Raw genomic sequence first — 15091 nt, forward strand, 5'->3', positions numbered from 1 at the left:
TGTTTAGGGTCTGGAAGAATTCCACGTGTTGCGTTTGTTTTTTGGTTCTTTTTTGCCCCGTCTTTCCTGTGTGATTGTGTGGACACATTTATAGGCCTGTGCCTCATCCTCATCTGACTACATCTCAATCTGAGCATGTGCCACTTCCGATGGCCATTTTCCTAAAGACCACCGCAGGGAAATCAATGGGAATTGCACTAACATCTTAGAAAAGCCAAGGGCCCGTAGTGCCTAGAGACCCCCTTTCTTCCATCCCGGGGGCCGCAGCATTGCCCCAATCCTGTCTCCTAAGGAAGTGACCCTGCCTCCTGTGACCCCGCTCTACCACAGCCTACTCCCTCCCCCCGGTAAGCTGCCTTCGGATTATAAAATGCACCCTCATTTTTCTCCCAAATTTTGGTGAAAAAAAGTGGGTATTATAATTAGAAAAATACGGTATGTCTCTTGGAAAAGGGGAGAAATAACAAATAAAATAATTACCAGGTCATAACTGGAGTTAAAGGGGGTGCATCATCAGAATATTACCTATTGTTTAGGTTTTTATTACGTTTTTGACAATATTTCTTTTTAGTCTGCCCCTTACGTCAAGTTGTCTGTGTGTGACTGTTTGTGGGTTGTGAGGGTATGTGCACACGATCCGGACAGGCGGCGCTTTGAACGCAGCATACTTTATGCTGCGTCCAAAGAACTGCGTTATATGAACGCAGGTGAATCCGTATGTGTTCATCGAACCATGCGGATTCATCGCAATCAATACATTGGGCTGATCAGATTTCTCTTGCGGAGACTAGATTTCCGCAAGACAAATTGACATGCCGTGGTCTGTAAAGACGCGCCGCATGTCCGTGTCCGTGGGTGATCCGCAGCCTCAGATGAACGCATAGTGACCGTGGGATTGCTACAAATCACATCCACTATGCTGTAACATCAGGACGCTGCAGGTTTGATGCTGCATAAGCACGCTGTGTCCAATCCCGTCTGCACATACCCTTACACAACAATACTGACCATCATTATTTGTGATGTACTTAAGAAGGCGTCATCAGCATGGTGCTGACAACACAGAGACGGGCGGCTGCTTCACATGTACCCGCTGTCTACCTACAGTGAATAAATGTATATGTCTCCTCTCACCTGGTGACGTCAGAGGCCGGAGCTCCTCCATCATCACCTCCTGGTACCGATCCTGGTGTCCTTCTAGATACTCCCACTCCTCCATGGAGAGATAGACAGCGACGTCCTGACACCTTATAGGAACCTGACAACAACGACACCATCATCACCCAGAATCCTCCAGTGCGGTCCTGTATAATGTCCCAGCAATCACCTCTCCGCTCATCACCCAGAATCCTCCAGTGCTGTCCTGTATAATGTCCCAGCAGTCACCTCTCCGGTCATCACCCAGAATCCTCCAGTGCTGTCCTGTATAATGTCCCAGCAGTCACCTCTCCGCTCATCACCCAGAATCCTCCAGTGCTGTCCTGTATAATGTCCCAGCAGTCACCTCTCCGCTCATCACCCAGAATCCTCCAGTGCTGTCCTGTATAATGTCCCAGCAGTCACCTCTCCGCTCATCACCCAGAATCCTCCAGTGCTGTCCTGTATAATGTCCCAGCAGTCACGTCTCCGGTCATCACCCAGAATCCTCCAGTGCTGTCCTGTATAATGTCCCAGCAGTCACCTCTCCGCTCATCACCCAGAATCCTCCAGTGCTGTCCTGTATTATGTCCCAGCAGTCACCTCTCCGGTCATCACCCAGAATCCTCCAGTGCTGTCCTGTATAATGTCCCAGCAGTCACCTCTCCGGTCATCACCCAGAATCCTCCAGTGCTGTCCTGTATAATGTTACAGCAGTCTCCTCTCCGCTCATCACCCAGAATCCTCCAGTGCTGTCCTGTATAATGTCCCAGCAGTCACCTCTCCGGTCATCACCCAGAATCCTCCAGTGCTGTCCTATATAATGTCCCAGCAGTCACCTCTCCGCTCATCACCCAGAATCCTCCAGTGCTGTCCTGTATAATGTCCCAGCAGTCACCTCTCCGCTCAGCAGCTCAATCATCTTGTTGCTGAGCTCTAGGATCTTCTTCTTCTTCCTCTCATGTATTGGGGGGTGCGGGGGAGGCTCTGTGATGGGGCCCAGGCTCCGCCCTCCTGACTCCTGGAGATGGATGATGGGAGTCACACCCTTCCCCGGTGTCTTCCTCACTATTGTGTAATCCTGTGTATGAAGAGAGACACTTAGGGAGAAGAATTCCTTCCCGACTCCAGATCTGACAATCAGTAGAAATCCCGGGATCAATAACAGTCTCCAGTAATCTGGGGCCATAACCTGGAATATTATTACACTCAGGACAGACATCCAGGCCCCTCTACAGCTCTTATAGGGAATCCCCATGACAACTCCTCCTGGCAGAGAGCTGCACACAATCACTGCTCTTACAGTAAAGAATCCTTCTCTTCCTCTTCTGGATTTCCTCTTCCCGATGTCGGACTTGTTACATAACACAATAAAGCTGATAGAAATGTAGAGGAGTTACCTCTCCGCTCAGCAGGGAGATGATCTCCAGGGTGAAGTGTAATAATCTTCTGGTGGTCTCGTCCTCGTCCATCCTCGGGGTCATTCAGGAGAAGGAGGGATGAGCACAGGATCAGCTGGAGGGATCTCGTCCTGCCGACGTCTTCATGATAAAGGAGAAGATGGAGATCACAGGGGACGATATAACGTGAGATACAGAACCGCAGTCACTGAGCACTGGACTGGACAGTCGGCTGTTCTCACATTGCGGACGCCTAGTGTTACATTTCCCGGCTTATGCCGGTGGACAATGCTCAACGAGCATATACATTTTATCTTTTTATTCATTTCAAAGCCATATTGTACATTTTCATTATGACTCGCAGCTCCGGGGGACGTTCATGTGGCTCCCGCGGCTCCAAGTTTTGCTAATATTTCTAGGTCATCATTTGAGGACGTAAGAGGTCACAAGACGCAGGACTATGGCTCCACTATGTAGCTGACATGTTTGTGGAGTGGTACAAGTTATGATCTGGATCAATATATTATACCTCAATGCTCAATATCAGTGGATTCATCTTCTTTTGCAGTTAGGTGGGAATACATTGTTGGATGTTGCGGTTAAGAGGAACTGTTTTAACAACTTTTTTGGACACTACGTTACATAATAAAATACCGCCAAAAGTAATTTTTTGAGACACGGTAGCTTTTATTCACCACAAACGCTTGCAGGTATTCGAAAAACTCAAACTATGTGGGCAAAGAAGTGTTTGGAGTAAGGGTTATGAGTAATGTATGACACACGGATGGGATAATAGACTTTACTCACCTGTTCTGACGCAAGCACTGGGTCAGGTCCCTTCTTCTAAGGACACCTTCACTAGGTTTTTCAGGTTTCGCGGTGAACTCCTGTCACATTAATCACCTTAGAGGCAAGGAGCTTGGTTATTAAGTAGCTTTCTTTCAGTTGTCTCAAGTTTGTCAGGCTTTTGCTGCTACTTCTCTTCGACTGGCTTCCGCCAGGCATCTGTCATCTCCTCAGCTTCTTCTGACTTCGATGCTACAAGCAGAGATATTTCTAAGTTCAGTTCACCTTACTTAGGTGTTCTCCACACCAACCTTTAAGCAAGTTATCAACTTCTCACTACTGCACACATATTGCCTCTGCAAGCAAGTTATCACATCTCTTCAAGCTAATCTCCAGTTTGCCTATACTTTATTGCATGCTTGCATTTAATAACTGTCCTGCTACAACATATCAGACTTCTGTTACATTACTCCTATTAACTATTGCCCTGCAAAAAAGATACTGAAATGCATTTATTTCTTTGTTGCTTTTATTTCCACACCGCTCTCATTTACACTGACGTGCAAAAGTATTCAATCCCCCTCCCCCCTGGCTTTTTATCTATTTTGTTACATTACAATCTGTCTTTAAATACTTTTGTAATCCTATTTGGGTGTGATACATCAGCGTGAAATAGTCTAAGTTGGTGAAGTAAAGTGAGAAGAATACAGGCATAAATTAAAATTTATGGGATGAAATTGCTAAAAATTGGCATGTGCATATGTATTCACCCCTTTTACTATGAAGCCCCTAAAAAATTCTGGTGCAAGCAATTCCCTTCATAAGTCCCATGCTTAGTGACAGGAATACCAGCTGTGTGCAATCTAAGAGTCACATATCTGTCAGTATATACACTTAACCTTTTCTGAAAGGCCACAGAGGCTGCAACACCACTAACAAGAGGCACCACTAACCAAACAACACCATGAAGACCAAGGAGATCTCCAAACAAGTCAGGGACAAAGTTTTTGAGAAGTACAAGTCAGGGATGGGTTATAAAAAAAAAAAATTATCCCAGTCTCTGATGATCCCCCGGAGCACCATCAAATCCATGATCATCAAATGGAAAGAACATGGTACCACAACAAACCTGTCAAGAGAGGGCCGCCCACCAAAACTCTCAGCCCGAGCAAGGAGGGCATTAATCAGAGAGGTAGCACAGAGACCAAAAGGTAATATCACGCAAGGAGTGGGAAAGACTAAGTGCAACACAAAGGGATGAGGGGAAGGGATCCCAGACACTAGGGAAAGGGGTGGTGTGGAGACCTCCTAGGCTGATCTGATATCACCCTTTCTCCCCTATCGTTCCTATATTGGTTCCTCACCAATCGCCGCACAAGAACCTAAAACCCTGTATTTCCCTAGAGCTAGGCCCTGGCTAGAGAAGGGGGGGGGGGGGGTGAGCATTAGTCCGTCCCCACTAACAACTAAAGACAACAAGGAAGACAGACACGGGGGAAAGTAACTTAGATTAAGCCGACTTCAGAGAGATTACACACGAGTCCTCTTAACAGCACAAAGGAAGCAAGCAAGCTGCACTGGGTCCAAGCTTTCACAAGGAAACATGTGAGGATCACTGGCGCCTCCCTATTGCAGACTGAAAGTATTTAACCCCTTTCTGACGTGCTCAGTAATAGTACGTCTTACTGGCCTGGGCCTATTGGACCAGGCACATACTATTACGTGCACTAAAATTGCGCCCACACACAAGCGGTGCGATCGCCGGCAGGTGTCAGCTGATTCTCACAGCTGACACCCGGTGCTATGTGCCAGGAGCAGTCCCGCACCACTTCCGGGCACATTAATCCCGAAATGCTGCGATTGAAGTCGATTGCAGCATTCCGGGAGCAAAGCGCAGCTTACTTACCTACTCTCCGGCGTCCCGTGCTGTCTGTGCCGGGTCACGACGTCCTGACGACATTCGGGTCACCAGGCAACAGGAAGTTACTTTGATCATGCGCAGTGCGCGATCAAAGTAACTTCTGCCTGCGTAGCGCTGACAGGCTGCATAGCATAGAGATGATGCTGCATCTTTATGCGATACAGGTGATCAGCCTGCAAAAAGTGAAAGTCTCATAGTGGGACAAAGAATAAAAGTAAAAAAAAGAGTCAGAAAGTGAAAAAAAAAAAAATTGTAAAAATATACAAATAAATATATATATATATATATACACACACACACGTGTGTATATATACACATGTACATACGTACAGTACAGACCAAAAGTTTGGACACACCTTCTCATTTAAAGATTTTTCTGTATTTTCATGACTATGAAAATTGTACATTCACACTGAAGGCATCAAAACTATGAATTACCACATGTGGAATTATATACTTAACAAAAAAGTGTGAAACAACTGAAAATATGTCTTATATTCTAGGGTCTTCAAAGTAGCCACCTTTTGCTTTGATGACTGCTTTGCACACTCTTGGCATTCTCTTGATGAGCTTCAAAAACAAACAAACCAATAAAAGTACACATATTGGGTATCGCCGCATCCGGAACGACCTGACCTATAAAACTGTTTCACTAGTTAACCCATTTAATGAACCCTTTTAGCAAACACGGTAAAAATGGTACCGCTCAAAACGTCATCTTGTCCCGTAAAAAACAAGCCGCCATACAGCTCCATCAGCCGAAAAATAGAAAAGTCATAGCTCTCAGAATAAAGTGATACAAAAAATTATTTTTTCTATAAAATAGTTTTTATTATGTAAAAGCGCCAAAACATAAAAAAACTATATAATGTGGTACCGCTGTAAATGTACTGACCCGAAGAATAAAGCTGCCTTATCAATTTTACCACAAGCGGAATGGCATAAACCCCCCCCCACCCCCCAAAAAAAAATTCCTGAATTGTTGGTTTTTGTTTTTTCTGCCTCCCAAAAATTGGAATAGAAAGCAATCAAAAGATGTCACGTGCCCGAAAATGGTACCAATAAAAACGTCAACGCGTCCCGTAAAAAACAAGCCGTCACATGACTCTGTAGGCAGAAATATGGAAAAATTATAGCTCTCAAAATATGGCGATGCAAAAACTAATCTTTGCACAAAACAAGCATCTTTTAATGTATGACAGCTGCCAAACATAAAAATCCGATATGATTCTAGTATTGCTGTAATCGTGCCGACCCGAAGAATAAAGTCATCTAATCACTTATACCGCATGAGGAACGGCGTAAAAAATAAACTCTAGGGTTAGGGTTGTGCTAGGGTTGTGCTATGCTAGGGTTAAGGGTTGGGATTTCTTTCAAGAGTAAAGAAAAAAAATCACGACAATATGTCAACTAGTGTTGAGCGCAAGTGCTCATTAACCACTTCGCGCCAGAGCCTGTTTTTGCCTTCGTGACCAGGCCAATTTTTTCAATTCTGACCACTGCCAGTTTATGAAGTAATTACCCTGGAACGCTTCAACGTATTCCCCTGATTCTGAGACTGTTTTTTCGTGACATATTGTACTTCATGATAGTGGTAAAATTTCTTCGATATCACTTGCGTTTATTTGTGAAAAAATCGGAAATTTGGCGAAAATTTTGAAAATTTTGCAATTTTCAAACTTTGAATTTTCATGCCCTTAACCGGTTCAGGACCGCCCACTGTACATAAACGTCGGCGCTGCCTGGGCTCTGTGCAGCGCCGACGTTTAAAAACGGTGGGTGGTCCCGCAGCGCTCAGGACCCCCAGGGTCCTGCTAGCGCTGCGGTACCGGTTCAGAGCGATAGCTCTGACATGTGGCATCATGGGGACCTGATTAGATCAGGTCCCCATGATGTTAACCTGTTCCTATCTTCTAGATGCCGCGATCCATAGCGATCGCGGCATTTAAAAGATAGGGACAGCCGGTGGTCGGCGATCGGGACCCCCCACATACCTGTCAGGGGCGGGGATCCCGGTGCTGTGACCTCTGACATCATCGAGACCTGATTGGCTCAGGTCTCGATGATGTCAGCGTCACACCAGACAATCAGAGAGATCACCAGGGAAGTTTGTTTTAGCAACAAACTTTCCCGGGCGATCTGCCTGATAAATGCAGTTTCTCCTCCGATCTCAGTGAGAGAGCAGAGGAGAAACAGTGTGACAAGAGCTGTCAGCCTTGCCACTGTGAAAGTAAAAAAAATAAAAAATAAAAAAGAAAGTAAGAGTTAGGGTTAGTGAGTCTGTCAGATCAGTCAGTCCTGTCAGATCAGTCCAGTCAGATCTGTCAGTCAGTCAGTCCTGTCAGATCTGTCAGTCAGTCAGTCCTGTCAGTCAGTCAGTCAGTCCTGTCAGTCAGTCAGTCAGTCCTGTCAGTCCTGTCAGATCTGTCAGTCAGTCAGTCCTGTCAGATCTGTCAGTCAGTCCTGTCAGATCTGTCAGTCAGTCAGTCCTGTCAGATCTGTCAGTCAGTCAGTCCTGTCAGTCAGTCAGTCCTGTCAGATCTGTCAGTCAGTCAGTCCTGTCAGATCTGTCAGTCAGTCAGTCCTGTCAGATCTGTCAGTCAGTCAGTCCTGTCAGATCTGTCAGTCAGTCAGTCCTGTCAGATCTGTCAGTCAGTCAGTCCTGTCAGATCTGTCAGTCAGTCAGTCCTGTCAGATCTGTCAGTCAGTCAGTCCTGTCAGATCTGTCAGTCAGTCAGTCCTGTCAGATCTGTCAGTCAGTCAGTCCTGTCAGATCTGTCAGTCAGTCAGTCCTGTCAGATCTGTCAGTCAGTCCTGTCAGATCTGTCAGTCAGTCCTGTCAGATCTGTCAGTCAGTCAGTCCTGTCAGATCTGTCAGTCAGTCCTGTCAGTCAGTCAGATCTGTCAGATCTGTCACATCAGTCAGTCAGTCCTGTCACATCAGTCAGTCAGTCCTGTCACATCAGTCAGTCAGTCCTGTCACATCAGTCAGTCAGTCCTGTCACATCAGTCAGTCAGTCCTGTCACATCAGTCCGGTCAGTCCAGTCCGGTCCTTTCAGTCCGGTCCGTTCAGTCCAGTCAAAAAATATAAAAATAAAATGGCCCGTCAGACTTATACCGCAGAGGAGGTGTATGCCCTGCTGTGTTCTGACACTGATGACAGCGCAATCTCAGATGGAGATGTGGATTTTGAGGGCTTTAGTAGCGGCGACACTGAGAGCTCAGAAATGAGCAGTGATTCTGGTCCATCCTCAAGCCCAATGACCAGTACAGCAATAGGGGCAAATAGCGCTACTGGAGAAACGTCTCCAAATCAGGGACCACTGCCCAGTACAAGCGCTATCCCTGCTACTAGTGAATTGGCGCACGCCAGTGTACAAGGGGCTTTGCCACATGATCTAGCATTTCCCAGATGGGAGGCTTCGGATTCGGCTGCTCCATTCAGCCCTGATTTCAACGCCACTCCTGGTATAAATGTGGAGGTGGAAGATTTTGGACCAATTCATTTTTTTAATTTGTTTTTTACAGACAGCTTGCTAGAGCATATTGTCGTGCAAACAAATTTATACGCGTCCCAATTCATAAGCCAGAATCCCCGATCTTACTATGCTAGGGCAAATTTATGGACACCAACTAATGTCCCGGAAATAAAAAAATTTTTAGGACTTACATTTGCCATGGGGCTTGTTAAAAAACCGAGCATTCGATGCTACTGGTCCAACCACCCTGCTCAAGCCACCCCTATGTTTTCAGTCGTTCTGCCTAGGACCCGTTATGAAATGCTCATGCGGTTTTGGCATTTTAACGACAATAGTCAATGCCTGCCCAGAAATGCCCCAGAACATGACAGGTTATATAAAATTAGACCCATCATTGAAAATTTGTCAGAAAAATTCTTAAGCCTCTACACCCCAACACAAAATATTTCTATAGACGAGTCCCTTGTAAAATTCAAAGGAAGACTGCACCTCAAGCAATTTATCCCATCTAAAAGGGCAAGGTTTGGAATAAAGCTCTATAAAATGTGCGAAAGTTCAACCGGATACACATCCGCTTTCCGCATATATGAGGGGAAAGACAGCCAACTAAACCCACCAGGATGCCCTACTTATCTGGGGACATCTGGAAAAATTGTTTGGGAGCTGATAAGTCCATTTTTTTCAAAAAGGCTACAATCTATATGTGGACAATTATTACACCAGCAGACCCCTATTTAAAAGTCTGGTTGAACACAACATCGGGGCTTGTGGGACCATCCGTAAAAACCGTCAGGGGTTTCCACAACCATTGGTCAACCAAAAGTTTCAAAAGGGGCAGTCAGGGGCTGTACGCAACGGAGAGCTGCTTGCCCTGAAATATAGGGATAAGAGGGATATTTTTGTCCTCAGCTCGATCCACACAGATGCCACAAGGGCCACTGTAGAACTAGGATCCACCACTCCGAAGCAAAAACCTGTGTCAGTCATTGACTACAACAAACACATGGGGGGTGTGGACCTTGCAGACCAGGTTCTACAGCCATACCAGGTATCAAGAAAGTCCTAGACCTGGTATAAAAAGTTGGTTATTTATTTGTTTCAGGTGGCCACATACAATTCTTTTGTGTTGTACAAAAAAGCAGGAAATTCAGATCCTTTTCTTGATTATCAAGAAAAGGTAATTGAAAATCTTGTCTTTCAAAGTGTTAGCCCCGCTCATCCATTAGAATCTGAGGATGTGAAAAGACTCACTGAGCGACATTTTATTGCACTTATTCCAGCAACGGAAACAAGAAGGAACCCCCAGAAAAGATGTCGTGTATGTACTAAGAGAGGAATGAGGCGTGATACCCGCTACTATTGCCCACAATGCCCATCATTGCCAGCCTTATGCCTCACTGACTGCTTTAAAATCTACCGCACAGAACCACGTTTTTAAACTGTAAAAATGTATCCCAATTTGTCATTCAAACATTTGGTTCATTTAGTGAATGACACATTCGAGTAGAGCTCACTTAATTTCCAGGGGGGGGTTCTCCAGAATCTAAACCTTCCATTGCGTGCTTGTTTCTGGAAATCATCCATTGAGTTAAAATGGTCACTAAACCCATAGATGAATTCCCAGAGGGGTTTCATTTCCAAAATGGGGTCACTTCAGAGGGGATTCTTTAGCTCTGGTACTCTGAAAAGTGCCAGAACAGCATAATCCCCCCCTGAAGTGACCCCATTATAGAAATGACACCTCTGTGGGAATTCATCTATGGGTTTAGTGACCATTTACCCATCTACTTATTTTCCCACCACTAGATTAATTTATACAGAGGAGTAGATTGTAAAATTCGGTCACTTGTTGTGGGTTTCCTCTGTTTAGGCACCTCAGGGGCTCTCCAAATGCAACATGGCGTCCGCTATCCATTCCAGTCAAATTTCCATTCCAAAAGTCAAATGGCGCTCCTTACCTTCCAAGTCATGCCGTGCGCCCAAACAGTGGCTTTGCACCACATATGGGGTATCAGCGTGCTCAGGAGAAATTGCACAACACATTTTGGGGTCCATTTTTTCTGGCTGCCCTTGTGAAAATTAAAAATTTGAGGCTAAAGTAGCAGTTTTGTGTTAAAAATGTGTTTTTTTATTTTCACACTTCAACATTATAAAATTCTGTGAAGCCCCTGGGGGTTCAAGGTGCTCACCACACATCTAGATAAGTTCCTTGAGGGGTCTAGTTTCCAAAATGGGGTCACTTGTTGGGGGTTTCCTCTGTTTAGGCACCTCAGGGACTCTCCAAATGCAACATGGCGTCCGCTATCCATTCCAGTCAAATTTCCATTCCAAAAGTCAAATGGCGCTCCTTACCTTCCAAGCCATGCCGTGCGCCCAAACAGTGGCTTTGCACCACATATGGGGTATCAGCGTGCTCAGGAGAAATTGCACAACACATTTTGGGGTCCATTTTTTCTGACTGCCCTTGTGAAAATTAAAAATTTGAGGCTAAAGTAGCAGTTTTGTGTTAAAAATGTGTTTTTTTATTTTCACACTTCAACATTATAAAATTCTGTGAAGCCCCTGGGGGTTGAAGGTGCTCACCACACATCTAGATAAGTTCCTTGAGGGGTCTAGTTTCCAAAATGGGGTCACTTGTTGGGGGTTTCCTCTGTTTAGACACCTCTGGGGCTCTCCAAATGCAACATGGCGTCCGCTATCCATTCCAGTCAAATTTCCATTCCAAAAGTCAAATGGCGCTCCTTACCTTCCAAGCCATGCCGTGCGCCCAAACAGTGGCTTTGCACCACATATGGGGTATCAGCGTGCTCAGGAGAAATTGCACAACACATTTTGGGGTCCATTTTTTCTGGCTGCCCTTGTGAAAATTAAAAATTTGAGGTTAAAGTAGCAGTTTTGTGAAAAAAAGTTAAATGTTCATTGTTTTCTTCCACATTCCAAAAATTCCTGTGAAGCACCTGAAGGGTTAATAAACTTCTTGAATGTGGTTTTGAGCACCTTGAGGGGTGCAGTTTTTAGAATGGTATCACTTTTGGGTATTTTCTGTCATAAAGGCTCCTCAAAGTCACTTCAAATAAGATGTGGTCCCTAAAAAAAATGTTTTTGTAAATTTTGTTGTAAAAATGAGAAATCGCTGGTCAACTTTTAACCCTTATAGCTTCCTAACAAAAAAAAATTTTGGTTCCAAAATTGTGCTGATGTGAAGTAGACATGTGGGCAATGTTATTTATTAACTATTTTGTGTGATATATCTCTCTGATTAAAGGGCATGAAAATTCAAAGTTTGAAAATTGCAAAATTTTCAAAATTTTCACCAAATTTCCGATTTTTTCACAATCAAACGCAAGTGATATCAAAGAAATTTTACCACAATCATGAAGTACAATATGTCACAAAAAAACAATCTCAGAATCAGGGGGATCCGTTGAAGCTCCAGAGTAATTACCTCATAAAGTGACAGTGGTCAGAATTGAAAAAATTGGCCCGGTCACGAAGGCAAAAACAGGCTCTGGCGCGAAGTGGTTAAATCAGAGAGATATGTCACACAAAATAGTTAATAAATAACATTTCCCACATGTCTACTTATCATCAGCACAATTTTGGAACCCAAATTTTTTTTTGTTAGGGAGCTATAAGGGTTAAAAGTTGACCAGCGATTTCTCATTTTTCCAACAAAATTTACAAAAACATTTTTTTAGGGACCACATCATATTTGAAGTCACTTTGAGGGGTCTTTATGACAGAAAATACCCAAAAGTGACACCATTCTAAAAACTGCACCCCTCAAGGTGCTCAAAACCACATTCAAGAACTTTATTAACCCTTCAGGTGCTTCACAGGAATTTTTGGAATGTGGAAGAAAAAAATTAACATTTAACTTTTTTCACAAAAATGTTACTTTAGACCCAATTTTTTTATTTTCACAGGGGTAACATGAAAAAATGGACCCCAAATTTTTTTGTACAATATCTCTTGAGCGTGCTGATACCCCATATGTGAGGGATAACCACTGTTTGGGCGCACGGCAGGGTTCGGAAGGGAAGGAGCGCCATTAGACTTTTTGAATGTAAAATTTGTCTGAATAATTAGCGGACGCCATGTTGCGTTTGGAGAGCTCCTGATGTGCCTAAACAGTGGAAACCCCCCACAAGTGACACCATTTTGGAAACTAGACCCCTTAGGGAACTTATCTAGATGTGTGGTGAGCACCTTGAACCCCAAGGTGCTTCACAGAAGTTTATAATATTGAGCTGTAAAAATAAAATTTTCACATTTTTCCCACAAAACCGTTTTTCATCCCTTAATTTTGCATTATCATAAGGGTAATAGGATAAATTGCACCATGAAATTTGTTATGCAATTTCTCCTGAACACGCTGATACCCCATATGTGGAGGCAAATTACTGTTTGGGCACATGGCAGGGTTTGGAAGGGAAGGAGCGCCATTTGACTTTTTGAATGTAAAATTTGTTTGAATAATTAGCAGACGCCATGTCGCATTTGGGGAGCCCCTGATGTGACTAAACAGTGGAAACCCCCCACAAGTGACACCATTTTGGAAACTAGACCCCTTAGGGAACTTATCTAGATGTGTAGTGAGCACCTTGCACCCCCAGCTGCTTCACAGAAGTTTATAATATTGAGCCGTAAAAATAAAATTTTCACATTTTTCCCTCAAAAAATGTTTTTCATTCCCTAATTTTGTATTATCATAAGGGTAATAGGATAAATTGCACCATGAAATTTGTTATGCAATTTCTCCTGAACACGCTGATACCCCATATGTGGAGGCAAATTACTGTTTGGGCACATGGCAGGGTTTGAAAGGGAAGGAGCGCCATTTGACTTTTTGAATGTAAAATTTGTTTGAATAATTAGCGGACGCCATGTCACATTTGGGGAGCCCTTAATGTGCCTAAACAGTGGAAACCCCCCACAAGTGCCACCATTTTGGAAACTAGACCCCTTAGGGAACTTATCTAGATGTGTAGTGAGCACCTTGCACCCCCAGCTGCTTCACAGAAGTTTATAATATTGAGCCGTAAAAATAAAATTTTCACATTTTTCCCTCAAAAAATGTTTTTCATTCCCTAATTTTGTATTATCATAAGGGTAACAGGATAAATTGCACCATGAAATTTGTTGTGCAATTTCTCCTGAACACGCCGATACCCCATATGTGGCTGTATCGTACCACTTAGCCATACGGTGAGATTTGAGGGGGAAGGAGCGCTATTTGACAATTGGAGAACAAATTATTGTAGAATAGGCATTTGGATTTGGGAGCACAAAATTTTCTGAATTTCTTTTGGGGGGCAAGGACCATTTTGCTTTTCCAGAGCCTTTCTGCTACCAGTAACTTGGAAGTCCCTTATATTTTTAACAGATGATGGACCTGAGTCGGGACTAGCTTTTTTTGAGGACTGAGTTGAAGCTTTTATTGGGAACATTTTACGTAACATTTATCCGGCGCTCTAGGCTGAGCACTTACATCGGGGTTTCCATCTAATTTTCCAAGTGATGTAATTCAGATGAAACCCCTGCAGGATCCATTCACTGTAATGAGGCAGCAGAGTTACTCTGGACTCCGTCTGGCCTCTGTTTAGTGGTGTCCTTTTTTTCAGAAGTGCACAAAACTGTGGCCAACCGCACTTTTATGCACGCCTAAAACAAATGACACCGTGGGATCCCAGGCTAGACGGCATCCACAGTGGCCTATATCTGCCTCATTACAGGGAATCTTCCATCATGGGTTCTGGCTGAATCACGTATTTCAGAGATTTACACGGAAACTGTGGTGTAAGTGCTCAGCGCAGAGCACAGGATAAATGTGAGCAGAGCCTTACTGGGATCTTTGGGAGACATAATAAACAAATCAGTAGCAGGTGAATAATATTTGTTTTATTTATTTTTTATGCCGTTCCTAGTGTGATATAACTGATTAGATTACTTTATTCTTCGGGTCGGTGCGATTACAGAGATACCAGATTTATATCGGGTTTTTATGACTGACAGCTGTCACACACTAAAATACGCTTTTTTTGCAAAATCTAGTTTTTTGCATCACCATATTTTGAGAGCTATAATTTTTCCATATTTCGGCCGATAGAGTCATGTGACGGCTTGTTTTTTGCGGGACGAGTTGAAATTTTTATTGGAACCATTTTTGGGCACGTGACATTTTTTGATCGCTTTCTATTCCGTTTTTTGGGAGGTAAAGTTAACAAAAACAAACACTTCAGGAATTGTTTTTTGAGTTTTTTTTTTATGCCGTTCTGCGTGTGGTAAAAGTGATCAGGCAGCGTTATTCTTCGGGTCAGTACGTTTACAGCGATACTACACTTACTGTATTTTTTTATGTTTTGGC

The 15091-nt window shown here is 43.8% G+C and overlaps 2 protein-coding genes across 9 annotated transcripts in view; both read right to left on the reverse strand.

Moving 5' to 3' along the window:
- The window catches only part of LOC141272882 (uncharacterized), a 556358-nt gene extending 552877 nt beyond the window's left edge, over positions 1 to 3481 (reverse strand). Inside the window, exon 1 of the mRNA XM_073684030.1 lies at positions 3345 to 3481. The gene's annotated coding sequence lies outside the window, so the exon portion shown is untranslated. The remainder of the gene's footprint in view (positions 1 to 3344) is intronic.
- Positions 1 to 15091, reverse strand: part of LOC141272912 (uncharacterized) — a 267987-nt gene that overhangs the window by 9546 nt on the left and 243350 nt on the right. For 5 of the 8 annotated variants that reach the window (XM_073684101.1, XM_073684110.1, XM_073684150.1 and 2 more), the window contains 2 exons: positions 2036 to 2218; positions 1135 to 1258 (listed from right to left, as the gene is read on the reverse strand). The exons of 1 other annotated variant lie outside the window; for it this stretch is intronic. In XM_073684101.1, the coding sequence (XP_073540202.1) occupies positions 1135 to 1258; positions 2036 to 2218 (307 nt within the window). Of the gene's footprint in view, positions 1 to 1134; positions 1259 to 2035; positions 2219 to 2537; positions 2675 to 3344; positions 3482 to 15091 lie in introns of those variants that run through there. 2 more of the 8 variants (XM_073684177.1, XM_073684119.1) reach the window with 2 other exon arrangements.

Source organism: Phyllobates terribilis, unplaced genomic scaffold, assembly GCF_046119375.1.
Source record: "Phyllobates terribilis strain yellow unplaced genomic scaffold, ASM4611937v1 Scaffold_1__5_contigs__length_1240528914, whole genome shotgun sequence".
Taxonomy (NCBI): Eukaryota; Metazoa; Chordata; class Amphibia; order Anura; family Dendrobatidae; genus Phyllobates; species Phyllobates terribilis.